Consider the following 27,139-nt stretch of genomic DNA (forward strand, 5'->3'; position numbering starts at 1 on the left):
AGGCCACTTCTGGCCCCCAGGCTGGGGTTTGGAGACCCCTGCTCTAATCCAATCACAGGCGATTCCAATTTCAATGAGCCAGGCAAGCCCTGATGCTTAAAAAGTTGCTAATTGTTCTCAACAAGTGCATGTGTGTGTGTGGGGGGGGGGGGGGGAAGGTTTGTTTTTTTAAAGAATCCTGCCTCTGCTAATAATGGATGATTCAAAGTCTAATTAGCCATACCATCATCACAGCTCAGCCAGCTCTCTGCAAATTCAGAGAAAAGAGCCTAGAAAAAAAATTCTTAACATGTGGTGTTTGCTACTGTTTAAACTGCTTGCCACAGTCAAAGAAAAGCACAGCTCTGTGCATTTGTGATTTTACAGAAGTTTTCTTTGTGTGTGTGGGTATTTCTGCTGCCTGGCAACGCCATGGGATTTCCATGCGGAGGGAAGCTGAGATACTGCAATTATTCCGTTCCTACTCAGAGCAAGCTCCATTGCCAACAAATAACAATAAGCTGATAGGCCTCAAATTGGCTGGGGAATTGGGGTCACCTTTTTTAAAGATTGGGACAATGGTCACAGTTAGCCAGTCTTGAGGGATAAGTCCCACTCTGTTAATTTCAGAGAAGAGAGGGGCTGAGAGTTGTGCCCACCAGTCGGGATTGCTATACGACAATTTGGAGGGTATTGCATCTGATCCAGGGGCCTTCCCACTTTTTAGATGTTCAGTTAGCTGCCTGACCTCTCTACCTCCACCGGGGACCAGATGGGGAGCTCAGGATCTAAGAAATCTGCACAGTTTTCCTGGGGAAGATGTCTGTCCAGGAAAATCCTCTCAAAGTGTTGTACCCAGACAGAAAAGGGGATTTGGACTGAGTCGCCCCCTTCAAATCTTTGTGAGCCTGTTAAAATAGTCCAGAAAGCCCTACAAGCTCCTTTGAGTTCAATGGGATAACTATAAGGTAGGTCTGTTTGCGGCTTGGGGTGATTCTAAATTCTACAGAGTTCTCTCATAGAGTGGATATCTCTGTTTCTTTCAGATGTGAATCAGTGTGATGAGTGTCCTAAAGATCAGCATCCAAACCAGCATCAAAATCAATGCATCCCTAAAGGCATCACTTTTCTAGCCTATGATGAACCTTTGGGCATGGGTTTGGCTACCGCTGCACTTTCATTTTCTCTGCTCACAGCTTTGGTGCTTGGAATCTTTATTAAATATCAAGACTGTTGGCCCCATCGTCCGGGCCAACAATTGGGATCTGACCTACCTTCTCCTGATCTCCCTCGTGCTCTGTTTCCTTTGCTCCTTCATGTTCATTGGACGACCTGGCAGGATGACCTGCCTCCTTCGACAAGTCATTTTTGCCAATGCCTTTTCTCTTGCTCTTTCTTGTGTATTTGCTAAAACCATCACTGTGGTTCTGGCATTCATGGCCACACATCCGGGGAGCAAGATGAGGAAATGGGTGGGAAAGAGCCTGTCCAAATGGGTGATCCTTTTTTGCTCTCTCATTCAACTTGGAATATGTGGCAGTTGGCTAGTGGCATCTCCTCCTTTCCCATATCTTGATATGTTCTCCCTACCTGGGCAGATCATAGTGGAATGTAACGAGTGCTCAGGCGCCATGTTTTGCAATGTCTTGGGTTACATGGTTTTTCAGGCCATTGCCAGCTTCACTGTGGCCTTCTTAGCCAGGAAGCTGCCTGACACTTTTAATGAGGCCAAGTTCATCTCCTTCAGCATGTTGGTCTTCTGCAGTGTCTGGGGGTCCTTTGTCCCAACCTACCTGAGCACCAAGGGGAAGTACATCGTGGCCATGGAAATCTTCTCCATTTTGGCCTCCACTGCTGGGTTGCTGGGTTGTAATTTTGCCCCTAAAATATACATTATTCTGCTGAGGCCAGATGTGAATACCAAGAAACTCTTCTTGAAGAAAAGGAATTCTGTCAACTAGCCATGCATACTTTCTAAATATGTAAATTTTTCCTGTGTATTATCTACAAAGATCACAGTCCTATGTGTCCAATGAATGATATATACAATCCTGCATATATACATAACCCCAGTGATGTTGCTAGGTGGGTGCGGACGGTGCGGACCGCACCGGGTGGCGCGCACAGGGGGGTGACGTGCACTGGGGGTGTCATGCTAAAATTGCAGTGGTTAGGAGTAACCCCATCATATTATATACCATTGGGTGCAGAATTTCTAGTGGAATGAAATACAAAAAACCAGAGTGAAATAGCTCCTTTCTATCAAAAGTTATGGCCAATAAACCGGAGGACAAAAAATGCATGGATCCCTATGGAAAGTGATAGTAAGCCGTATCGTACGTTTACTCATGAGTAGGTGAACTTGCCTTAGTCCTTCAGAGAGGGCAGGCTGACAGGAATCCAAGGACACCAGAATGGTCCTGATCCAATGAATGCAGCCCCCCAAAACACCTCAGAAGTAAGTCCCTCCCTCCAAGCAAATGAATGTATTGAGCCCTATGGAAAGCGAAACTAAGCCTCACAGTCACATTTACTCATGAGTAAGCAAACATGCCTTGGCTGGTGTAGAAATCAGGTGAAGGAGAGTGCAAGGCTACCAGAATGGTCCTGATCCTATGCACCTGGAGCTCAACAAGTGCTCCAGAATGCAGCCCCCCCCCACTAAAAAGGATCAAAAGAGGCTTCAGCTGATAAGGTGAACCTTTTTGAGACTTGCAAAGCCAGGTGGATCCTGACAGTGATCTGGTTTAAACAGAAGTTTTTTAATTGAACTGGGCGCTGAGTAGGGCTGAAAACCTTACTGGTTTTGGAGGGGGGTGTTATTGCAGGCAGGCTACAGAGGAAATTTACTTTGTGGACCAGGGCTGGATTCTGCTTATTTAATTATTTGTTTAATTATTAATACTTATTTATTTTAATTTGCCTGATGATGTCACTTCCACCATGACATCGCTTCGGGTGGGTCTTGGACAGATTGCCATCCTAAAAAGTGGGTCCCAGTGCTAAAAGTTTGAGAACTGCTGCAATAAGGTGTTAGTAATTTGACACCCAGGGGGGGAGTGACACCGCTAGTGACCAAAATCACTGAAATCACAGTTTGGAGGAATAATACCATCATGTTGTATATCAATCAATGCGTAGTTTCATGCAGAATGTGTTTTATCTTTGTTCTGTCAAAAGGTATAGCCAAAAAACCAGTGGGGGCAGAGTGATGATACATCACCACGCCTGCCACCTGGGGTGTTGCCCCGCCCACTGCATGGGGGGTGACACGCTGGCATCCTGCACCGGGTGATGCGAATCCTAGTGACACCACTGCATAACCCCACTATTATTGTGGTAAGCAAGGTGTGCATCTGAAGTGAAGCTCTGTAGGATAAAGTAGATGATCATGTACAATTACTGAAATTTCAATAAAAAGTGAAGCTACCCATTGAAATGTGTTCTTTACACATTTTGCTGCCTCCACTGAGACTTGGGATTAAACCCTTGGCAGTGTTGCATAGATCAGAGGTTCCCACGTTGCGTTCAGGTTTAGGTTCTGCCCGGCACACAAAAGAAAAGACACTAGAGTCTGTGAAAAGAAAAATAAGAAAACAAACTTTGTCATGATAAAGGATGCCAGTAGGTGCACACCAAGAAGCATCATACCAGGTCAGTTCTTGTTACAATTTTATACACAAATGGGGTACACATCACACATTTTCTATGTGATCTATGCTCTGCTAGAATTAGGCTCATCATTCATATATAGCTTGTTATTTTATTCACTATTACGGTTGATTTAGGAAGTTTTTGTATTGCTTTCATTCAGGACAAGTTTACACTTTTTACTTTGTTTCCCACTCTTGAAAAACTTTCCACTACTAGAAAAACTTGCTTTCCCTGTCTTGGTTTTTGACAACACTCCTCAAACATTTTTTTTTTCTGTTTTTCTGGCTTCCCACCCTCCCCCCACCCAGGAACGCCTCCCTCCCACCTTCTCCCTGCCTACCCGAGAGCCTTATTTCGGCCCAGCCATGCCGACACAAGGCTCTCTCCCTCTGTCGGCGTGAAGGCTAATGCTAGCATCCACAGGCTATATCAATCAATATACTCTGAATCTGTAATCTCTTATGGCACATTTGCGACCTCCTGGGCCGACATAAGGGACTTGCGCCAGCCCATGTGCAGCTCAGGATTGCACTTCACATTGCATTTTTGCCCCTACTTTCTACATAAGGTCACAAGTGAGCACCAAGGACCTGTTCTTTAAGAAGGAGAAATATAGTAACACATAAGAACCCCAACCTATGCTATGTTAGAGCACTGCAGTGGGTTGTGGGAAAGGGGAAACTAGGAATAAGGAGGGATGGCAAAGTTTATGAGGAAAGTCATGAATGGTTAATAGGGATCTGGGTCAATGAAGACAGGCCTATGTGGAATATTATTATTGTTCTAATTCTAGGAAGAACTCAAAAGGGTAAATGTGTGAGATCACATGAGAAGTACACACAATTTTCTAATGCTTAGCTGCACCATAAATAGCAGAAACGCATGTTCCAAGATGACAAAGGCCTCTTTGATCTCACCTGTTGACCCATCAGAGTTGAGTGTGCCTCTGGGAACTCTATACATAAACATTGGCTCTGGATACTCAACCATACAGACAACCTAACGTGGAGCCTGTGAGTTTGGAATGATCATTATCTATAATTATATTGTGATTGAGTGTTCTCTGCAAGGAAGCCCCAGGAGATGTTCAGAAGTAACTTTCAAATTCATAAACAACAGAAAAGGTGGGGGGGGGGGGAAGACAAAGAAAGCAATGGATTGGAGACTTTGTCAAACTTGCATAAGTCACAAAGCCTGCTATAAAAGAAGATGTTTTTGCTACTGAGAGCTGTGCAAATTCAGAAGACAGCTGAGCTCCTTCACAGTGAAGAGGAACAGTATCTCAGATCCAACACCAGGGCAAGAATAAGCACACTTACAATATTCAGCATTTAAAAAGTGCATTGAATGTTGTTAGCGATCTATGAAGATTCCAAATTTGAAAGGCAAAGAGATGGTCTCCTCAAAGATCCTGCTCCTCTTCCTCCTCCTTCTGTTCCTGCTTCAGTCTGTGAGCAAGCCCTTGGAAGGACTCTGCAGAGCAACAACTCCGAGATATGGATTTGATTATTTCAGACCAGGAAACCATGTGGTTGGTGGAATTCTGTCCATGAATGTGGGTCTGTTACAAATGGAGTCCTTCAAGACTGTCCCTCTGAATGTCAATAATGTAGTGATCTAGTAAGTGTGTGTGTGGTTTAAATCCAGTACAGTATAATGGGCACTATTTAGCAAGGTTTGTGCAGGTTGGCCTTTAAGTTTCCGTACAGACAGAGGGCTTCTGTTTATTACACCTAACAAAAATCTTTCCTCACCACAGTATCCTTCAAATCGTCAGATTCTATTCTTTTTTAAAAAAGGTCTGACTTGATTTTGATAAGGTTGCAAGTTCTTTGAAAGTCTGGTATGTTTGTTAAATTGACAAAACCTCTTTACCGTTGAAATTCTAAAATCAACTCAGATTTTCTGGGGGTTTCTTTAAAAAAAAATTGGTCTGATTCTGGTAAGGGTAATTTGTTCAAGGTCTAACTTATTTCATAATAAAATGCAGTTGTAATATTCATAAGCAAGTTGTACTTTAATCAGATCAATACAGAGGAACTTCAGGACTGTGAACTCTGACATTTATTGCTGTGAAAAGGAGCCTACTGCAAACCATGAATGAAATGATTAATCAGCATTAGGGATACTTCTCAATTATTCTGCTGTCAGTGCTTTTGAATGGGGCACACAATGTTTTATAGTTGCTCATCTACAACAGTATGCAACCATGATTTCCAGTGTTTTTGTCAGGATTACCAAGTCGCAGTTGCGGTTAAATCAATTCTCTTCAAATCAAACTCTGTGCAGAAACAGTAGCACCATGAAGCATAATGTCTTTGAGGGCTCCCCATAACCTTGCACTGTCTGTAGTTCTCTGAAATCTGATAATCCCTACTAAACTAAACAATGATATCCGAAGACTTTTTTTAAAAGCAGCCCCGGACACCTTGCAAATCTGAATGGGACTACAGGGCTGATCTTACTGCACAGATCTTACTCCAAACACCTCTGGATGGTAGAAGTCAGTAATTTTTGTCATGCTAACTGTAGAATTGGTTATTATAATTTTTGTTTTACATTTTTAGGAGGCTTGGAACATGGTGCTAACCCCATGGAAAGGCTAAAGTGCTCTAAAAGGCTGGAGTGCAATGAATGAAAATGAACGCATACAAAATTTAAAAAATAATCATAAAAACTCACTTTTTTTTGGTAGTTTTATGGGAAAGAACAACCAGCATTCCTTGGCCTTCATTTTTGCCATTGATGAGATCAACAAGAATCCAAACCTGTTACCCAATGCCACTCTTGGCTTCCGAATCTATGATGACCTCTGCCAAAAGATAATATATGATATCACCCTTTCCCTGCTATCTGAACGCACTAAAAACGTCCCTAATTTCCGGTGTGGAGAAAAATATAAGATGGCTGCAGTTGTTGGAGGTCTGCAGTCAGACACTTCCTTCCGAATGGCCACGGTCTTAGGACTATACAAGATCCCACAGGTAGGGGGTGGTACAAGGGAATTGGGGATCTCATTTACACATTTGCTATGCAGACAACAAACTCTCTCTATTGTACCACACTTGGAGACCAATCCTATCCCCCGCCAGCCCAGATCATGCAGCTGGAGTGGAACAAGACAGCCCAGGAGGAGTCAGTAAATTTTCTTTTTACGTTTTCCTTTGTAGCCTGCCCAGTCTCTAGTGGGACTCCTTAGATCTAAGCCAGCTCTTTTGCTGACATAAGCCTGAGGAAACTCCTCAGGGGAGGTCCAGGCTAGGAAAGGAGGATAAGAGCATAGGCAAATGCCACCATGATCTTCCCTCTCATGCTCCCCAAATGCCCCTGGCACAGCTCGATCCCAACCCAGATCCCTACCTGTACTGTCCCTGATCATCCCCCAAACAGTCACCACTGCAAAATGATCAGTAATGAATGATACTGCCTGAGCCAGTGGTGCCTTCCACATTAGAAAATTTTTTCCATTGCCCCAGAGTGAGTCCCAGCAGCCGCCATGGGTCAATTGGGACCTGCAGCTATTCTTTCTGGTTCTCCTACTCCAAACCAATATTGAAAATTATGAGCTAAGCAAAGAGATCAGAAGAGAACACGGCAGATGACATTTCCTTTCACATCTCCATATGATTCTTCATGCTTCTCTCTTCAGAGAAGAAATGAGAAATGACCCTCCACTCTAAGTGCTTTCACATAGTGAGTGATTAGGTGCCCAAACTGCCATTTAGCCTGGCTTTTGAAAAATCTCCCTCTTCTTACTCCTTAGCTCAGTTATGGACCTCTTCATGCAGTACTGAAGGACAGAACTCAGTTCCCTACTTTATACCAAATGGTTCCAAATGAAGCCTCTAAATATGAAGAGATTGTGCATTTGATCAAATATTTCGGGTGGACTTGGATTGGCCTCATTTTTTCAGATGATGACAGTGGGGAAGATTTTGGGGAAAGGTTGACAACCATGTTCAGTAAGAATGGGATTTGTATAGCCTTTGCAGAAAGGGTGCCATTTGTTACTATAGATATGGAAAACAAGAAAAGCATATTCGCTACACAAAACATTCTGGTCGCTCTTAATGCAACAAAAGCCAATGTGATTGTTACATATGGGAACACACTCTATATGCTACGTCTAAAACTGCTGCTAAATACATATGAACCACCGGCAACCAAATCCATGGAGAAGGTTTGGATCACAGCAGGCCACTGGGATTTTACCTCAATACCTTATCAAAATGCTTCATATATCAGACACTTCCATGGTTCTTTATCCATAGCAGTCCACAAAAATGAGGTGCCAGGATTTTCCACCTTTCTCCAGACATTTAACACTTACAACCACCAAAATTATATTTTTCTCCAACAATTCTGGTCTTTGGCATTTGGGTGCTTAACATCAATCCCAAATCCCTTGGAGTCTAGGCTGAATCTCAAGAACTGTACAGGGGTAGAAAAGTTGGAGAATCTTCTGGGGACACAGTTTGAAATGAGGATGTCTGCTGAGAGCTACAGTATCTACAATGCAGTCTCTGCCTTGGCACATGCTTTACATGCTAGGTACTCATCCAGGCACATGACAAGGGTGCAAGGACTCAAATTGGGGCTTCAGATGACACAGCCCTGGGAGGTAATGTAAGACCTTTTTCTTTCAGTACTGTCATAAGGGGATGGTTACTGCATGAAGCAGAACATGAAACAAAACATGCTAGTTCTTTTTTGTAGGTTTCATCCCCATTCCTTCTCAAACACCAGGGGGTCCCCTCATCTTATCTATCAGGATTGCTTTTCCATCCCCCCATTTTTGGATAGGCTTCCAGACCAGTCCCATCTAAATTCCTCCCCCTGCCAATGCAACTGCACCATGTACTGCATCTGAGACTATTCACACAGTTTCACATGCTAGGGTTCCAACATTCCAAATCCAGGAAACAGAGATGGGGCAGGTACTATAACAGCTTCAGCAGGGATCATGACTCGATCACAGAATGTGCAGTTTGATAACATCAGAAATGCCATTGTGAGAAAAGTCTACCTAAACGATATTCAGAAACTTCCAATGCCTATAGTAATGCCATTCAAAGAGAGAGAGAGAGAGAGAGAGAGAGTTTACAATTTTTTCAGTGGAAATCCCTACATCCCTGCAAACCTGTGAACTGTTTTGTCAGTCTTGAGCTTTTCTCTTTCTCTACAGCTCCATTCGTTTTTGAGAATACTCCGGTTCAACAACAGTGCTGGGGACGAGGTCTTCTTCAACGAACACATGGAACTCTCCAATGGATATGACATTGTGAACTGGGTGGTTTTCCCAAATAAATCATTCGTCCAAAGAAGAGTTGGAACGATGGGTTCACAGGCTTCCTCAGGTCAAAAATTTACGATTAAAGAAGGTGACATTACATGGCCCAGCAAATACAATCAGGTTGGCTTTCCAGATGTTCAAGTTTAGGACTTGGCTGTTTCCTTTCTAACTCCTTTTGCAATTAAACCTACAAATATATATCTTACTTATTTAGAGCAGTTATGATAACCTCCATAATTCTGACACATAGCAGGTGACCGTGTTTGCCTCCTGATCCAATAATGCATTGCCAGAATGCTCTGATGGGTTCAATAAACCAAGAACAACAAAGATCTCCAACATAATTAGCTAACATAATTCAAACCCCTGAACATCATGCAGGAATATTTTGGGGTTTGCTGAGATGCAGACTGTCTTCTTGCTATCTTGAGGCTGTGCTCAACAAGTCTCAGTGACATTAATTGGGATTTGCTCTCATCATTCCACCTACTCTGGCGTTGGAGCAAATCCTCTCTTCAGCAGAGGTCCTGAGTGTCCTTTGGTGCTGAACAGTACAAGACTCTCCAAGGGTTTCTGGCCTAGGCCTATCCCGCTGAATCAAAGAAGTTTTCAAAGAGAAACATATTTGTCTATTAACTGATACCAAAGGGTCCTGATTGTTCACTTAACTCATGTCCCTCATTGTTTATGGCCAGCTGAACAACAATGAACTTTAAATTGTCTCTCCTTTAGCTAGGCAGGTGTAGCCTCCCTCCCCCACAACCCTGGAAAAAATACTAGAACCCAGTAGGTGATTCACTACCCCTATGATTTCCTGAGAATGGATACTGCTTTCAAGTAAAGAATGTCAGCGTTGGGTGATCCTGGAATTCTGATACCCACGGAAATTCTCCTGCTGTGCACTATTGGTGATGCACTATTGTGAGAGTATGTATGCATCCCAATTGAATCCCTCATTATGATTCAGCCTAGAAGTTTGTCATCTTCATCTTGCCTTTCCTCAGCTGGTAGCAAGACTACACCTCCACCCATTTGCAGGGAAAGAATATTGAAATGTAATTCCAATAGTAATTGAGTCAGTTTCAGGAATTCACGGGATATCTTTCAGATTTCTCAAAGGAAAAAAAAAGAAAAAAGATAAACTAAGGAACATACCTTGATGCGAAAATTCTAGGTTCTGCTAGGAAGCCAGTATCTGTGAAGTATCATATCCCTAAATCCATAATAATATATTAATTATGGATTTAACATAGTCATAGTATATGGAATGGTCATGTTATTAACACTGTGATTGGATGGAGGGTTGTTTCCAAAGGGAAAGCCAGTAAATATTTGACTTTATTGTATTTCACATTCATTACTGTGCAAAGGTTAGAATAAAATAAAATATGAATAAAATTACAGGTAGCAAAAAAAAAGAATCAATACATTAGGGCGCAATCCCAACCCATTTTCCAGCACTGAGGTAAGGGAAATGCAGGTCCGAGGTAAGGGAACAAATTCTCCCTTACTTTGAGGAGACCTCCATGAGTGCCACCCAACTGCAGGATGTAGCACATGCCCCATTGGCGCAGCGATGCCAGTGCTGGAAAGTTGGTTAGGACTGGGACCTAAATCACAGTCATTTAAATCTCCTACTCTGTTATCTCTGGGTAGACGTTGCCCCATTCTATCTGCACTGAGAGATGCCAGCCTGGCTATCACAAAAAGGTTCGTGAAAGGGACCCGTCTTGCTGCTATGATTGTTTTTGGTGCCCAGAGGGGACCATTTCTAACCAAACAGGTATGTGATTCCACAGATGCTATCCAAGCGTTCTCAAAGATGGACTATGTAGGGAAAAATAAAAATGTTTCCCTTTTCTGTTTCACATGAGGTACATATTACGCTTTCTGCATTTGTTTTCATTAATTTACAGCCCATTCCTAACCTCCAGAACCATGTCAGCCCTGCCACCCTGGCAGTCCTTCTGCCGGTGGCTGCAGCATAGATGCTTGTGCAGCAGGGGGAAAGCCGCAGACCATTAGCAGGGTGGTACAGACTGGCTGTTGACAGGATTGTGACAGAAGGGTAGATATTGGGGTAGGATGCAGTGAGTCGTAGTGGACACACACCCAACACTTTCCCTATGCAACAGTTTCCTATTTATGCCACCAACAAGGCTGGCACAGATCTGAGAAGTCCCACCAGTGATCATGTGGTGGGCAACAACTGCTAAGTATTTTACCTTCCCGCCAGTCTTGCTTGGCCTCCCCCACCCCAGGATGGTGCATTGGGTGCCGCCGCCAGCGTGCCAGCAGCCCTTCATCCAGTGCAAGATCCCTAGATAGGGTGGGCCATAAGCCTCCATACATTTAGTTGTTTTTCCATTTCTCTCCGTTCTTTTCATGACTCCCTATTTGTCATTTTGTGTTCTTTTCTCTCTGCAAAACTGCCTTGTGATTGCCATTTTTAATATCCCACTATATCCTGGATGACATGCTTTCCCAGGGTACTGTTGGAGGAAGATATCAGCTCTTCCAAAACCACGATGGCTCTCAGTGTATCTGGGTATCTTAAAAAAAATATCAAATGGCAGCCAGCATGGCAGCTGCAACAAATAACACCTTCGGTTCCAGAGAAGATAACACTTCTCTAACTTCTCTTACCCCTGGGGGCTGGGGATAAGAATAGGCCCTCAGTTTGGCTGTACTTGTCGTAAGAGGCGACTAAACAGCCACCGGGTAGATGGGACTCGTCAGCCTGGGAAGGCAGCTCATCTGAGAGAAGGAAAACTCTGATCCCAAACCTCCACTGCCTTGTGGCTACATCCAGTTATGGAAAAGGCTTCAGGAGTCAACCTCCAGGCAAAATCCGGAGTCGGAGTCCCTGAGGCAGTTCATGGCTGAACACAGTCACGTTCTGGCAACTCCTGCGACGCCGCTGGAACCAACTGTATTGGCCTCTGCCTTTCCATTGGACCATTTCAGCGACGTGGAGAGGGGGGATGGGTAACAGCCTATCCTCCATACTTACTTTACCCAGGCTTCGCGCACTGGAGAGGACACTCTGTTCCAGAACCACCATTCAGAGCGTGACACCATAGTCTTCTGAGACTGAAGGATGCCAACAACAACACTTATCTCTCTGCACAGCCTTGCTTGGTGCCAGCAGATTGTGTCTTTGCCACCAGCAACTGTGCTGGCAGCCTCATTCCGCATGCCTGCAATGTGCCAGCACTTTTGCATGGATTCTGCAACCTCTACCAGCAGAACATAAGCTCCTCCAGTGAGCATTTTTAATAGGATTAGTCTGCTAGAGGGTTAGATGTTCCACACTCTTTCAGTGCACTGAACATTTCTCCTTCTTCCAGATATGGATCAGTGTGAAGAATGCCCAGAGGACCAGCATCCAAACCAGCATCAAACTCAATGCACCCCAAAAGACATCACTTTTCTAGCCTAAAATGAAACTTTGGGCATAAGTTTGGTTTCCACCACAGTTTCTTTTTCTCTGCTCACTGCTTTGGTGCTTGGAATCTTTATGAAATATCAAGACACTCCCATCGTCAGGGCCAACAATCAGGATCTGACCTACCTTCTCCTGATCTCCCTCTTGCTCTGTTTCCTTTGCTCCTTCATGTTCGTCGGACGACCCGGCAGGATGACCTGCCTCCTCCGACAAGCTGCTTTTGGAAATGCCTTTTCTCTTGCACTGTCTTGTGCTTTGGCCAAAACCATCACTGTGGTTCTGGCATTCATGGCCACCAACCCAAGGAGCAAGATGAGGAAATGGGTGGGGAAAAGACTCGCATTATGTTATCTTTTTTTGCTCCCTAATTCAACTTGGAATATGTACCAGCTGGCTCAGTACTTCTCCTCCTTTCCCAGATCTTGATATGTTCTCACTACCTGGGCAGATCATAGTGGAATATAATGAGGGTTCAGGTGCTATGTTTTACCTTGTCCTGGGCTACATGGGCTTTCAGGCCAGTGTCAGCTTCACTGTTGCTTTCCTGGCCAGGAAACTGCCTGACTCTTTCAATGAGGCCAAGTTTATCACCTTCAGCATGTTGGTCTTTTGCAGTGTCTGGGTCTCCTTTGTTCCAACCTATCTGAGCACCAAGGGCAAGTACATGGTGGCTGTGGAGATTTTCTCCATTTTGGCCTCCACTGCTGGGTTACTAGGTTGCATTTCCCCCCCTAAATTGTTCATTATTTTATTGTGGCCCGAAATGAACACAAAAAATGTTGTTTTGAAGAAGAAAAATTCTACATGCTAAAGATGATATTTTGTAACTATGTATATGTCTTCCTTGTTCTGAATTGCAAGGAAGGGAGTCAAGGATTGATAGTGTGAGCCATATTTCATTTCCTCATTATCACTGTGGCAAGCAAGCTGTACAACTGAAGAGAAGCAATGTAGAACAAATTATATGATAACTACCCAGCTAGAATGTGATTTGGGAGCCTTCCAAGGATCCAGAATTTTATGCACCATAGAGACCTTAGCTTGACACAATGCAGACAGGAATTGTTGCTTCACATTCGAGTAACAGGTTGCTGATCAAAATCTCCCCCCGATTAAGGGTTTTTTGACCTACTGCTGCTGTGTAGCCGGAGGGATAGATATGTATTATTTATTTATTTTTCACATATTTATACTGCCCTTCCTCCAAGGAGCTCATGGTGGAATATTTCCTTCTTTCTTTCGTCCTCATGATGTAGATGCCCTCTGAGGTAGATGAAGCTGAGAGGTAGTGACTGGCTCAAGGTCACCAAGGAAGCTTCATGGCTGAGCAGGGATTTGAACCTGGATCTTCCAGCTCTTTTTCATTCATTCATTCATTCATTCATTCATTCATTCTTTCTTTCTTTCTTTCTTTCTTTCTTTCTTTCTTTCTTTCTTTCTTTCTTTCTTTCTTTCTTTCTTTCTTTCTTTCTAATTAACACACAGACATACAAACATATAACATACATTTAGGAGTGCTAAATACCATATACCATTACTAATTAATCATACTATATCTCCTAATCTACTTACTCATCTATTTCTACCTCTTATTGATTTAGCCATTTATTTATATAATATACAATAAATTTTCCCTAATGCCCTATACTATATTTTCTAAATATTCACTTTCTACCAAGCATAAACTAACTTCAATTGCTCATTAATATTAAAACAAAATAATCTAATTACCAAAATTATCACCTCAGCTATATCAACTCCAATCTAATTCTCCAATCTAATTACACTTTTTTCTTTGACATAATAAGCACATATAAAACAATTCTTCCACATGTTTACATTTCCAGCTATATTTTTTTAAACATTTTCCCATATTTTTTAATACATTCTAATTCATATTTATCAATTTCATACGTATTCTTTTTTTTTTTCTTCAAATAAATTTGGGCTAATAAATATTAGCTGAATAAATTCTCCAATTTTCTTTAACCCTCAAATTACCCTTCAGGGTTCTTTTTCTTTCTTACTTTCCATTTTTTCTCCCATAATATCTTTAATAATTTATCTCTATAACAGAATCTGATAGATCCACGCTTTCTTATATAGGGTGTGTTCATTCTTCCACTTAACTGGGATATATTTTCTCCTTCTTGTTCCAACAAATCTGTGCACTCCTGTTACTCTGTCCATCGTATCCTTATTGATCTTCATCAGCACCTCTTCTTCATCCTGTTGATCATCCTGTTGATTTTCCTCCTTGTCCGCTTTTTCACTCCCTTGTTTATCTTCTGCTTGTTTCTTCACATCTTCCAATTGTTCCTTGCACATATCTATCTGTTGGGAAAGAGTCTCCAGACTGGCTTCAATCTGCGAGGACCAACTCAGCTGTTGTCGCTCCATAACAAGCAATCTCTCCATATTAATCAAGATTTTCTGTATCCACATTTCTGGAACAGAATCCATTTTGCAATTTCGCTCTAGTCCACTAGATGTCCACAATGTATTATTCTCCTTACTTCCACCGCGTCATTACTACTCTGCCATCCGCATTCCTTCCATACCTCTTGCAGATAACAGTCCAGTTGACAGAGAGAGAAACTAAAGGAAAGAAAACAGTCTCACCGTCTCTGGTGCAGAGAAAACAAAGCTCTTTCAAATCTAATGAGAATTATATTTATATCCAATTATGTCCAAGAATAATTCTGCATTTTAGTTCACACCCAAGTTATACTGTTGGCAACATTCAGCCTCGAAAGACTTTGGTATCGCGCTCTAAATGGTGGTTCTGGAACAGCATTCTGCATTTGGAGCGAGGTATTATCCGTTTCTAAAGTCACCCCCGGGGACAGGGCCTTGCGATGGGGCGATTGTCAGTTGGGTGTTAATCGTGTTTCTGTTTTTAAGGTGTTCTAAGACCGACCAGCAAGGTAAGGGCCAGTGGGACCACCTGAAAAGAGCTGCCGATGTGGATATCTGCCCGGTTCAGGCGGTTGTGGACTACGTGGCCACGTGGCGCCCTGGGGGGACGGGCCATTTTTTCAGCATCAGAATTCCTCCCCCCTGACAGTGTATCAGTTCAGGGTGGTTTTTAATACCACTTTGCAGAGGCTTGGAATGGCAGCCAGGCAGTTTGGCCTGCATTCCTTTAGAATCGCTGCCGCATTAACGGCAGCCAGGTTGGGCTTCTGTGCCGGAGCTATCCAGAGGATCGGGCAATGGCACTTGGGCGCCTTTAAATATTACATTCGCTGAGGCCCACCGGTTGCAGGGCCTGAGTTTGTCAGGCTCTCCCAGTGGTTGGGGAGGCGTGTTGACTGACATCGCCAGCCTTGGTGTTAATGTGGAGGGATGGAGGGAGGGGGTTGGAGTCCCTGGTTGTGTTGCCTAATGGCATCTTCTTGCGTTCCAGTGTTAGTGGCTTATGTTACTTTTCCTGTTGCAGGTCTTTGTTGGTCGACTCCCGTGAGGGTCCTGATCTGCGGTCACTGAATTAGCTTTTGGACCCGGAAGAGGGCGTTGGCCGGCAGCTTCGGCTACCAGTTGGAACTGGGAGGGCTGGCCAGTGTCACCTGGGCTGCCAGAAGGGGCATGTGCCGGGGTCAGTTCATGCCATTGCTGCTTAATTATCTGGCACGGCATCCCCCTCCCCAGGTAATCGTGGTGCACTTATAGGAAAACGACCTGGGCCAGAGGACTTTGATGTCGTTGAGGCTCCAGGCCCTTAGGGACCATAGGTTGGGAACCAGTGCCTTATATAAAAATAAAAAAGAAGGCAAAACAGCCATCCCATACTATGAATTAAGGCTGCAATCCTAACCACACTTTCCTGAAAGTCAGCCCCATTGAACACAATAGGACTTACTTCTGAGTAGACCTGGTTAGGATTCTGCCCTTAGTGTTGTATATTATATACTCTTGCACTGTCTCGAATACAGGTCACTGACTTGGAAATGAGTCCCCACACATGCAGACATGAGTCTGTCTCTGTCTGGGTGTGCTGGCTTACTTTTTTGAGGCATGAAAGACATTATGGGGCCATCCTTCAGACAGGGCCAGCAGCAGGGAAATTCCAGCCAGGAGACAGGGAAGGGTTAATGTTTGGGTTTTGCACTGAGAAGGGGGGAGGTGGGAGCATCTCTGAAGGAACTGAGAATCATTGTATGGTTGTTTCCCTAACAAGTGTGGGAAGAAGGTGTTGGCCAAGGGTAGTGGTGGTTCTTAGTCATCTAGAAAAAATGGCATGGCTTCAGCAGGCTCAGTGAATGACTGGCCACAGTGGAATTACTTCTGAGTCAAGCTGCAGAGGAGTGGGTCATACTGGTAAACCTGCCAGCTGCTGCATGTGACCCTCCTGCCTCTCACCGCTTCTGTCCCCACTCTCACACAGTTTGTTCCACCCCCTCCCACCTTGTTTACAGATGGGATGGGGATCCCAGGGGAGTATCAAATGAGAACTCCAACATACACACACACACACACACACACCCTGGCAGCAGCTGAAGTTTTTGCCGAAAAACTTGGGACTGGAATCTTTTAAAGACCCCACAATGCTCTCAGCAACTCAGAAACTCTGCTTGTTAGCAGCTGTGTAGCTAGTGAGGAGCATGGGGGTGGTCCACCCCAAGTACCAGCCTTGGGGGGATGACACCACATATGACCTGTGAGGGGTGTCCCAAAAAGGGGGTCTCTTAGGGTCAACCGGCAGGGTGCCGAGGGTCAGCTGGATGGTCTCTTGGGACCCCTGGGTGGGGTGTCCACCTCCCTGGGATTACCTGCAGGGGAAGCCTCAGACCAAGCCAGGGGGAGGGGGTTCACAACACCCTTGTCTTCCTCCCTGGAGGCAGGCCCTTGGTCTTCAGGCAGGAGCTCTTGCCTTCCCTCTCCAGAACTGCCTGTCATCACAGGCTTCTCTGATTTTATCCTCCCCAGTCACACCCTCGGCTCCTCCCCTTCCTCCCTCTCTAGGCTTAAAGGGGCCCTGACCCTAGCCAGCTGCCCTCCTCTTTGGTGGTTAATGGTAACCCTGCTCTGCTCAATGCTCTGGTCAGGTGAGCTCTGGGGGGCAATCTCTCCCACCCAGCTGAGTCTTGCCTGGTCAGCTGGAGAGGCAGTGGTGGCTCTGTGGCTAGGCAGTTCAGCCCCTGGCCTGCAGCCAGATAAGGCAGGGGTCGGACAAGGGACAAACCCAACATTGCTAACATTGCAGAGGTTAGGAATAACCCCATCATGCTACATATCGGTGGATGCCAAATTTCTAGCTGAATGCAATGGGGAAAAAAACAAGGTAAGGTATCTCCTTTCCATCAAATGTTATGGCCAAAAGACAGGAAACCCAAAAATGCATGGAGCCATATTGCACGTTTACTCGTGAGTAGGTGAACTTGCCTTAGTCCTTTCGAAAGGGCAGACTGAGAGGAAGCCAAAGACACCAGAATGGTTGCTATGCAATGAAAGCAGCCCCCCAAAAACACCTAAGAAGGAAGTCCCTCCCTGCAAGCAGACAAATGTATTGAGCTCTAGGCAGAGCGAATGTAAGCCACATGTCATGTTTACTCACAAGTAAGCAACGGTGCCTTGGCTGCTGGTCAAGTCAGGCAAAGGGGAATGCAAGGCTAGCTACATGGTCCCAATCCAATGAAAGCGGAGCTCAACAAATGCTCCAGAAGGCAGCCCCCCCTCCAAAAGAATAGAACAGTGGCTTGAGTGGTAAGGTCAATTTTTCTTTGTTTTTAGACTTGTAAAGCCAGGTGGGTCCTGATAGTGATATGCTTGAAATATAAAAACTTACACTGAACTGGGCACTGGGAAGGGCTGGAAATCTCACTATTGGGGGGAGGGGATGTTATAGCAGACAGGCTACAGAGAATATTCACTTGGTGAAACAGGGCTGGCTTCCCCTTATTTAATTATTTGTTTTTCTTTAATTTTATTTTCAATTATTTATTTTATTTTGCTTGATGATGTCCCTTCCAGTCATGACATCACTTCTGGTGGGTCCTGGACTCATTGCCATTCTAAAAAGTGGGTCTCAGTGGTAAAAGTTTGAGAACCACTGCCTTAACTCAAAACAGGTCAATGAGACATCCTCGGGGGAGTGGCGGGTGGGTGACACCCTAGTGACCAAAATTCTAGTAATCATGACTTTGAGGAATAATACCATCATGTTATACACCATTTGATGCAGAACTTCATGCGTTGCTTGTGGGAAAATATTCACTGCATTTATTTTCTGGCCATTATTATTATTCATTTCATGTCATGACCATTATTGTCTCTCAGTCTCACCTACCTCACAGGGTTGTGAGGACAAAATAAGGGGAGGAACCATGCACACCACCCTGATCTGCTTAGAGGAAAAGTGGTATAAAAATGTGAAGGAAGGAAGGAATGAATGAATGAATGAATGAATGATGTTTTATGGGGTGACAACAATTGATGGGCCCTGGGTGTCAAATGACCTGCTTGTTAGGGCTCCTTTTTGTGTCAGGTTAAAGGGGGTGCAGACTCATAACTTGACTCAAGTCAAGCTGTGCTTGACTTGCCCATCTCTGCATATGAACACCTTATTGATTGCCTGCTGAGTCACAATAACACCTCATAGGCTCTTGGAACAATTAGTCTCATTGATCAGTTTTGAGTTTAGTAAAACCACTTTTTGCTACATAAGGCAGTTGTGTTCTCTTTTTCAGATTAATTGGCCATAATGTATGAAAAAATACAGATAATTCAACATGGTTAGTTTCATTACGTTCTTAATGAAATTATTATTCCATTAATATATAACATTGTGCTTTTATTCATAAAAGCACATTTTCCCAAAACTTTCCAAAATGTTGACCATTAGTGGTGCCATGCCTCTGAGGGTGTCATCTGGTCTGGTACACACCTTCCACACACACACCCCTGTGATGCCATTGAAGGTGTATCGAGATCTTTCTCTTTCTGACCTAGCGAACCCACCAGTGCAGCAGAGTTGGGTGCCTATTCTGATCTGATGCACCAGCCTAGAGCTCATTATGACTAAGTGGCCGAGAACTAGATGATGAAAGTTGAAAGAAAAGGACCAATTCTAAGTAACATGACTGAGAAGCAGTGCTTCATAATGCTCAGAAGAAACTGGGTTATTGCATCATGACCAGAAATATCCATGACTGGGAAAAAAGTAGATACTGCATACAAATTTCCAATAGTCAAGTAGGCTATAAAGGTCCCTACTTGGAAAAAGTGTTCCTCTTGTGAAGGAAGGACTTCTTGGAGGACGATTCTTCTCTTAGAGCAGGGGTATCCAAACTTTTTGACAGGAGGGCCACATAATCTCTCTGACATATGCATTGGGGGCCAGGAAAAAAAGAATTCCTTTACATTTAAAATTTGAATAAAGGTTTTACATAAATGAATATATTGGAGATGGAACTTACATGAATAAATGAAGCTTTCGTGATAAATCAAGGCCTATAAAAGACATTGCACAAAGCAAGGCTGGCCTTTGCTGCTGCTTCACAGATGTAAAACAGCAAGTAGCAGAGGAAGCCCTTGGCCTGCAACTCACGCAAGAGGTCAAACAGTAGACCCTTCCACTGAGAGTAGTCACATTGGACCAGCACAGGCTCCAACAAGTCTCTGGAGGGCCAGAGGCTCATTGGAGACTGAGGACTCTCCGTGGACTGGATTGGGGGTCCCCGAGGGACAGAAATGGCCTCCAGGCTGGGGTTTGGGCAACCCTGTTTTAGAGGATGGAAACCATTGGGTTCTTTTGGTCACCTGTGCTGCCTTAACATCATGCCTTTAATATGAACTTGGTATTTCCTTGTTTCATCATTTTGACTTCTGGGTTGTATCTTGCATTATTAACATTATCCATGGATAGCTGCCCAGGAGATGCAATTATTGCTTCTGAAATGATTTCTCACCCCACCTTGTGTATTCTAAAGAATCAGGATGATTAAAAATGTGATATGCTGTGATCCAGTACTCATACTGTATGGAAACAAAAAAGGGAAAAACTTGCAAAACAACTATCATCTTAGAATCTGACTTAATTACTTCTTTTCTCTGTTAGCAGCTGCTTGGAGTTGAGATCTGGTTTTAGAACAATTACATAGCATTTAGGGAGAAAAATGCAAGTCAGGAGGCCAGTGTTGGAGGCCAAGATGGCAAAGACTTCCACGGCCACCATGTCTTTCCCCTTGGTGCTCAGGTAAGCAGGAATGAAGGAGATCCACACACTAAAGAAGACCAGCATGCTGAAGGTGATGAATTTGGCTTCATTGAAAATATCTGGCAGTTTTCGGGCAAGGAAAGCGACTGTAAAGCTGGTGAGGGCCAGAAAACCAACATAGCCCAGGACAGAATAGAGCATGATGATCGACCCTTCATTACACTCCACTATGATGTGCTCAGTCTGGGAGTGCATGTCAACATCTGGAAACGGAGGAGAGGTGGACAGCCATACAGTGCAGATCCCCACTTGAATGAGGGAACAGGAAAGAACAATGGAGTGGGCCACCTTTTTCCCCAGCCATTTCCTCATCCTGTTCCCTGGCTGGGTGGCCATGAAGGCCAGGACTACAGTGGCGGTTTTTGCCAAAACACAAGAAACAGCCACAGAGAAAATGATGCCAAAAGCCGATTGTCGGAGAAGGCAGAACACCTTGCTAGGTTTGCCAAGGAAGAGAAGGGAGGAAAGGTAGCAAAGCAGGATGGAGCTGAGAAGAATGCAGGTGAGGTTTTGATTGTTGGCTTTGACAATGGGAGTGTTCCAGTTCTTTAAAAAGATCAGTATCACCATAACTGTTATTGCTGTAAAGGAAAAAGCAATAGAAACCAAACCAATTCCTAAGGGTTCCTCGTACTTTAGGAAGACTGTCTGTTTGGGGATACATTGATCTTGGTTCTTGTTTGGGTACTGATCTTCTGGGCATTTGATGCAATGAGCTGCATCTGAAAAGGACAAAGAGAGTGTCAGTAGCTCTATGAATCCTGAAGAATGATGGAAGGTTGAAAGCAAACGTTGGACAAGAATTCCTCATTTTCCTGGTGAACAATGCTTAGTATCAGGGGAATGACAAAATGCAGCAAGTGACAGACAGCAGTGGCGTAAAGTGCACTGAACTGTATAATGGACTGCCTCTGAAGTCTTTCAAGCATCCTCCCTTGTTCAAGATGTAACCAGTTTCCCTTTATGAATCTGTGCATCATGATTTAAGTGTTTGGAGAAGAACAGACCATACCTAGGCATATGTTATGGTGTTAGGGTGGACAAATATTTGCAAATATTTCCTGGAAATTCAGGGCACTGTCAATCACCTGTCTGGTTAGATATCATGTCATCTGGACACGGAGTACAATCGTAGCAACAGATTGCTTTCCCTTCTCGAACCGTCTTGCTGTGTCCGACATGGCAGCTCTCAACACAGGTTGAACCAGGCAGATTCTAAGAAGAAAGAATGGGCAGAAACGGTGAAGCAAACATTGGATGCCCATCACCACGACCATCCTTCTCTTTCAGTGCACTTCAGCTGATCAAGAACAGGAGACCAACTTGATCCTGACCAGCAACAGAGAACTCCCCTGTTGCCAGCGACCTGCTGTGGACTCCTGTGGTATTTGACTTCAGGGAGAGTTGGTAGAGAGATTTGTTTTTCCTACTGGGCTTCAAACCAGTTCAGAGCACAGTCCAAAAGAAGTAGGAAATACACCAGGATTTGGTTTTAATCCCAAAGTGCCTTTCTGCTAGCAGAGAACTCAGCGTGTTTTTATTTCATCAAAGAATTGGCAATTGCACTGGCATTCCTGGACCCTGTGCTGCTTGGGACCAGGATCACAGAATATTGCCCCCGCCCCCACCGGTTGCGACCCCTTACCATCACATCCAGGTCGCACGTGGTCTCCTCTGGCCCTCTGCAGGTCTTATAAGGGCTTTTAAACATAACGGCTTTCAAAAGCCTTCCAGAGGTTTCAGAAGGCCTCTGGAGAGCAGGAGGAGGCCATATACAACTTCCCCGGCCCCCAGAAGGTCTCTGAAGGGCAGCTGAAAGTGGTGAAAGTGGTGGTTGGGAGGCATGGATGGAGGCATGGAGGCTGGCAGGGGGGCAGAGGTGTGGAACCCTGGGACGTCTGTCCCCCTTTACCCTCCATGGTACACGAGTGCCCAGTAGCAATTAGATTCTGAATGGGGTCGCATCTAAGAATCAAAAGAATGGGACATAAGAGGAAGCTGTCTTTTAATACTCAACACTATGGACATCCTCCTTTTTTCTGTGAGTTTCATCTTGTTAAAAGGTTGGGCCCAGCTTTGAGTGAGGCCCAACTCAAACCTCAGCTATCTATTTGATATTTTTCTCAGTATAGGTATATTTATTTACCATCTTTTCCTCAATATAGATATTTGAATAATCAGCATGAGAGGCTATGTGCCTTGCAAATATGTTTAAAATGATTTTATTCTGTGTCTGTAGAGGACAGGAATGACCCAGTACAAGTTTAGGTTAAAGTGGATGAGGATATTTACTTTAGGCAGGTGTACTAATGGTGTAGTCGTAACAATCCTACAAATCCTGGATGGGTGGGCATAATTCTGACATCTTTCATCAACTTTGGGACTTACCTACTGACATTATATTGCCAGAGACCTATCTCTTCGAAAGGCAATCGAAGGATAGAACAATTAATGCTGCGGGGCTGCTTCTAGCCAAATTTTGTATTACTTATGGCCTCACTTGGCTAAACGGCTTAGATGCATTGGGAGATAATGGAGAATTCACTTACATCTCATCTAGAGGTGCAAGTGTCATTGATTATATCTTGGTTCCTCCTCAACTCCTTCCCCAGATAGCAAACTTTTGTGTTGGATACCCTCAGTCTAGTGACCATCTTCCTCTGCTGTGTGATTTAGACTATCTCCCAAATCATTATCATAACACTAACACCCAGGTGGAAGAAGGTTACCCAAACATAACAAAAAGAATTAAATGGGACCCAGACTCTAAGGACTCATTTCCCTCAGTTGTCCACTCTGGATCATCCAGGGATTGTCCACTTTTTGGGGGATTTAATATCTACTCTCTTGAAAGTATTAGGTAAGATCCCCTCATCCCGAAGAGCTGAGGGTGGGCGAGATTACTCTAAGATTGATCAGATCTGCTTATCTTTGAAAACTGCTGTTCGCAGCACTTACAAAAAATTTAGAGACACTAACAGTAAAACACTTCTACACCAATATTTCAAGCTGACTGTCCACCTGAAGGAAGCTGTCAGAGTCTCGATCCATCGTACTGCAGAAGCAAGATGGTCACTGCTAATCAGTGCTGTTAGATCAAAAAATGCTAAGAGTTTTTGGCAAATTATATCAGGCAGTTTTCATAAAGTGTCAATTGGTACTACCACAATCCCTGCCAAATTGTGGGAATCGCACTTTAAATCAATTTTCTTTGATGAATCCAAATCAACCTCTGCTATTCAGGCATCCTTCCCGCCAGACCTCCCAGACTGGCCTGCTGTCTCAGAGGATGAGATCATTTCAATTATTAACCAGCTAAAACAGGGTAAAGCAGCTGACCCAGAAGCAATTCCCTCAGATATCTATAAAGCAGCGCCAGACTGGTGGGCACCAATCATCGCGGAACTATTCACAAGAATCAATAAATTTGGAGTAATTCCAGAATCCTGGACCAGATCAATCTTGGTCCCTATTTTCAAAAAAGGAAATAAGAACCTTCCCTCTAGCTACAGGCCAATAAGCCTTTTGGATGTCGCAGGGAAAATGTACGCATCCCACTTATTGGAAAAACTTTCTTCCTGGATATCTGAGTATAACATCATAGGACCAGAGCAAGCAGGTTTTAGACCAAACAAGTCCACAGTCAGCCACTGTGTGATATTGTCCCACTGTGATATTTTCAAACAGGTGATTCAAAAGAAATCGCGACTCTATGTGGCATTCCTGGATTTAAAGTCTGCCTTTGACTCTATTGATAGGGATAGACTCTGGGAAAAACTTGAGAAGACGGGACTTGACAAAAGACTATTAGAATTAATTCGTGTCCTCCACCTAAACACTTCCTGTCAAGTGAAATTATCCCCACAGGGTGACCTTTCAGCTCCAATCCCAATCAACAAGGGGGTCAAGCAGGGTTGTGTGCTGGCACCCACTTTGTTCATCCTTTTCATCAATGATTTGGCCCCCTTCTTAAAAAAGCTTGACTCGCATTGCCCCAAACTGGGATCGGTGGATGTCCCTTTACTTTATATGCTGACGACATGGCTCTGATCTCACGTACAAAAATAGGCTTACAGAGACTGGTCAAAGCCTGCATTGAATATTTTACAACAAATTCTTTGCAGTTAAATTATGAAAAGTCTAAAATTGTGGTATTTGGGAATTATTGGAAACCACAATCTTGGCTTTTCGGTGGAAAATTAAAACAGCAGGTCAAAGAATTCCAGTATCTTGGTCTTCAATTTCATTACAAGCATTCCTGGTCCTCTCATCGATCAATTGCAATTAATTCATCTAAACCAGTGGTTCAAGCCATAACTCGCTTTTCTTCTCCTGGGGCAACCGGTTTGTACCAGCTGCTTTATACCACAAATTTTATATGGCATCCCAGTATGGATGCCAGCATTAAATAACACAATTGAAAGGGTCCAATCCAAATTTCTTTACAAAATTCTAGGCTTACCGCATTGCGTTCCCTATGCGGCACTCTGCCTGGAATCAGGTCAACACAGGCTGGAGTTACATGCATGGTCCAGTTTTTTAAAATACTGGGCCAAAGTCTTTTTTAGGGCTGATCACGACTTGCTGCTAAAGGGGCTGTTGACTGATTCAACGTTATCCCCTTGCCTAGTACTTTTCTATAAAAAAAACTCAACAGATGGGCCTTGAGGTCGATCTACAAGGAGCTCCTTCACCTGAGGTTATCATCAGACTTGTGAAAACCAGACTATTTGATATAGAAAGGCAAGAGATTCTAGGCGCAGCACAGAAAAAATGTTCCCCTCTGAATTTTCAACTTAAAATCACAAGTGGTCAACAACCAAATTATCTGTCCCTCCTAATACACCCCCTGGAGAGAAGGGCTTTTACCTTGGCACACTGTAATGTGACCCCCTCTAATGACCTGCATGGCAGATTTAGAAACGCATCCAGGGAAGAGCGTTTATGTTGCTGCAATTTAGGCGAAGTAGAATCATCCACCCACATTATGTTGCACTGTCCCAGATATCAAGTACTAAGGCAGCAATTTCTCTCTCCCTCGCTCCATTCCAAAACAGGGCATTCTGAGAAAGATATAATTCAATTCCTTCTAGCAGGTGATGTAGAACATACAACCCTCTCAGTCGCACAGTTCGTAAAATTTGAGTATCCTGAGTCGAGCCAAGCTTTCTGTACCAAGTAATCACTGAATAGGTTACATTCTGGCAAGATCCGCAGAGTAACTGATTGTTTCTGTCTTTTAAATAATTCATGTTTGCTTGTAAAATGTAATGTACGTTGTATCTGTCTGTACACATAGGTGTGCACTGACACATATATTTGTGTACAATTTAGGTTTATACTCTCTACGATTTCTGTACAGAGTTCTCACCTATCAAATGTTTATGCCAAATAAAGGTTTTGTTGACTGTTTGTTGACTGACAAACCCTGGATAATACTGATCTGTGATTCTAAGGCCGCAGTCTTATTCAGTGTTTCTCAAACTGTTGGTCAGGACCCATTCGGTGAGTCGCAAACCAATTTTGGATGGATCCCTATTCATTTCAATGTGCATTTTATTTTTAATATATGAGACTTTATGCTACCATGGTATGTATGTTGTGGAAATGTTTCAGATCTGTACTTTTAACAGGCTACTATGTATATGCTTTTAACAGTGATAGTCAATGGGTCTTACTCGAGGTAAGTGTGGATAGATTTACAGCTTCTTGGATGTTTGGGGAAAATAGAACAGTTAAAATTCATTTGGATATTAACTTTAGGTATATGTACTAATGGTTTGTTTCAGCATTCCTACAAGACTTGTACAATACCAACTGTGACTGTAAGGCTGCAATCCTATATACACTTTCCTGGCAACAAGTCCAATTCAACATAGTGAGACTTATTTCTGAGTAGTCAGGTATATGATTGTGCTGCAGGGGTAAAATCCTTTGGTCACCCTGCACTGCTACGACTCACATTCCAGCATTGCAGGACACTCTCTGGCTGCCACAAATGGAGACTCAAGTAAGTTGTTGGCAGGGTTGGGTATTGGGCAGAGAGGAGGAGTAATAGGGCACTTCAGGGGAGGAACAGGGGTCGGTCAGGGAGGGGAGGGGTTGATCTGGTGGGAGTCATGCATGTCAAATCCTATCCCCTAGTTTACAAGCTTCCCCACCCTCTGGCTCTCCTTGGGCTTATACCAGTTATAGAACTGGCATAGGTACAAGGAGACCCCTAGGCTGTCAGGGGGCCTATACTGAGGTCAGGGGAAAGTATGCTCCTTTACATCTCAAAGGCCTCTCAATCCTGCCCCCACCACAGCATGCAGTGCATGCCTCCAGGAGTGCTCTAATGTTCAGGAATGTTCCCAAGCAAATGAAGAGGTCACCATGCTGAAGGATTTTAGCCCTACCTGCTGAAATCTGCTATTCCACACAATGGCCTCATCATGGATGGTAAGCTCTTGACTTGGAGGCATCTTTCCAGCTTGGATCTTAAGGAAGGATTGATTGGGGAAAGTGACCCAGCTGATGACATCAAGTCCAGAAGACAGTTCCTGAT

The 27,139-nt window shown here is 43.9% G+C and overlaps 1 protein-coding gene and 1 pseudogene across 1 annotated transcript; one reads left to right on the plus strand and one right to left on the minus strand.

Moving 5' to 3' along the window:
- Positions 1-1,610: 1,610 nt before the first annotated feature.
- On the plus strand, positions 1,611-13,185 carry LOC136652499 (vomeronasal type-2 receptor 26-like; annotated as a pseudogene).
- A 7,224-nt stretch (positions 13,186-20,409) lies between these two features.
- Positions 20,410-22,303, minus strand: LOC136652500 (vomeronasal type-2 receptor 26-like). The gene is made up of 3 exons (XM_066629441.1): positions 22,238-22,303; positions 21,681-21,807; positions 20,410-21,314 (listed from the first exon to the last, which is right to left on the minus strand). Exons 1-3 carry the CDS (start codon positions 22,301-22,303, stop codon positions 20,410-20,412), a joined length of 1,098 nt encoding a protein of 365 aa, XP_066485538.1.
- Between the last annotated feature and the right edge of the window lie 4,836 nt (positions 22,304-27,139).

Source organism: Tiliqua scincoides, chromosome 5 (genome assembly GCF_035046505.1).
Source record: "Tiliqua scincoides isolate rTilSci1 chromosome 5, rTilSci1.hap2, whole genome shotgun sequence".
In the NCBI taxonomy this organism is placed as follows: Eukaryota; Metazoa; Chordata; class Lepidosauria; order Squamata; family Scincidae; genus Tiliqua; species Tiliqua scincoides.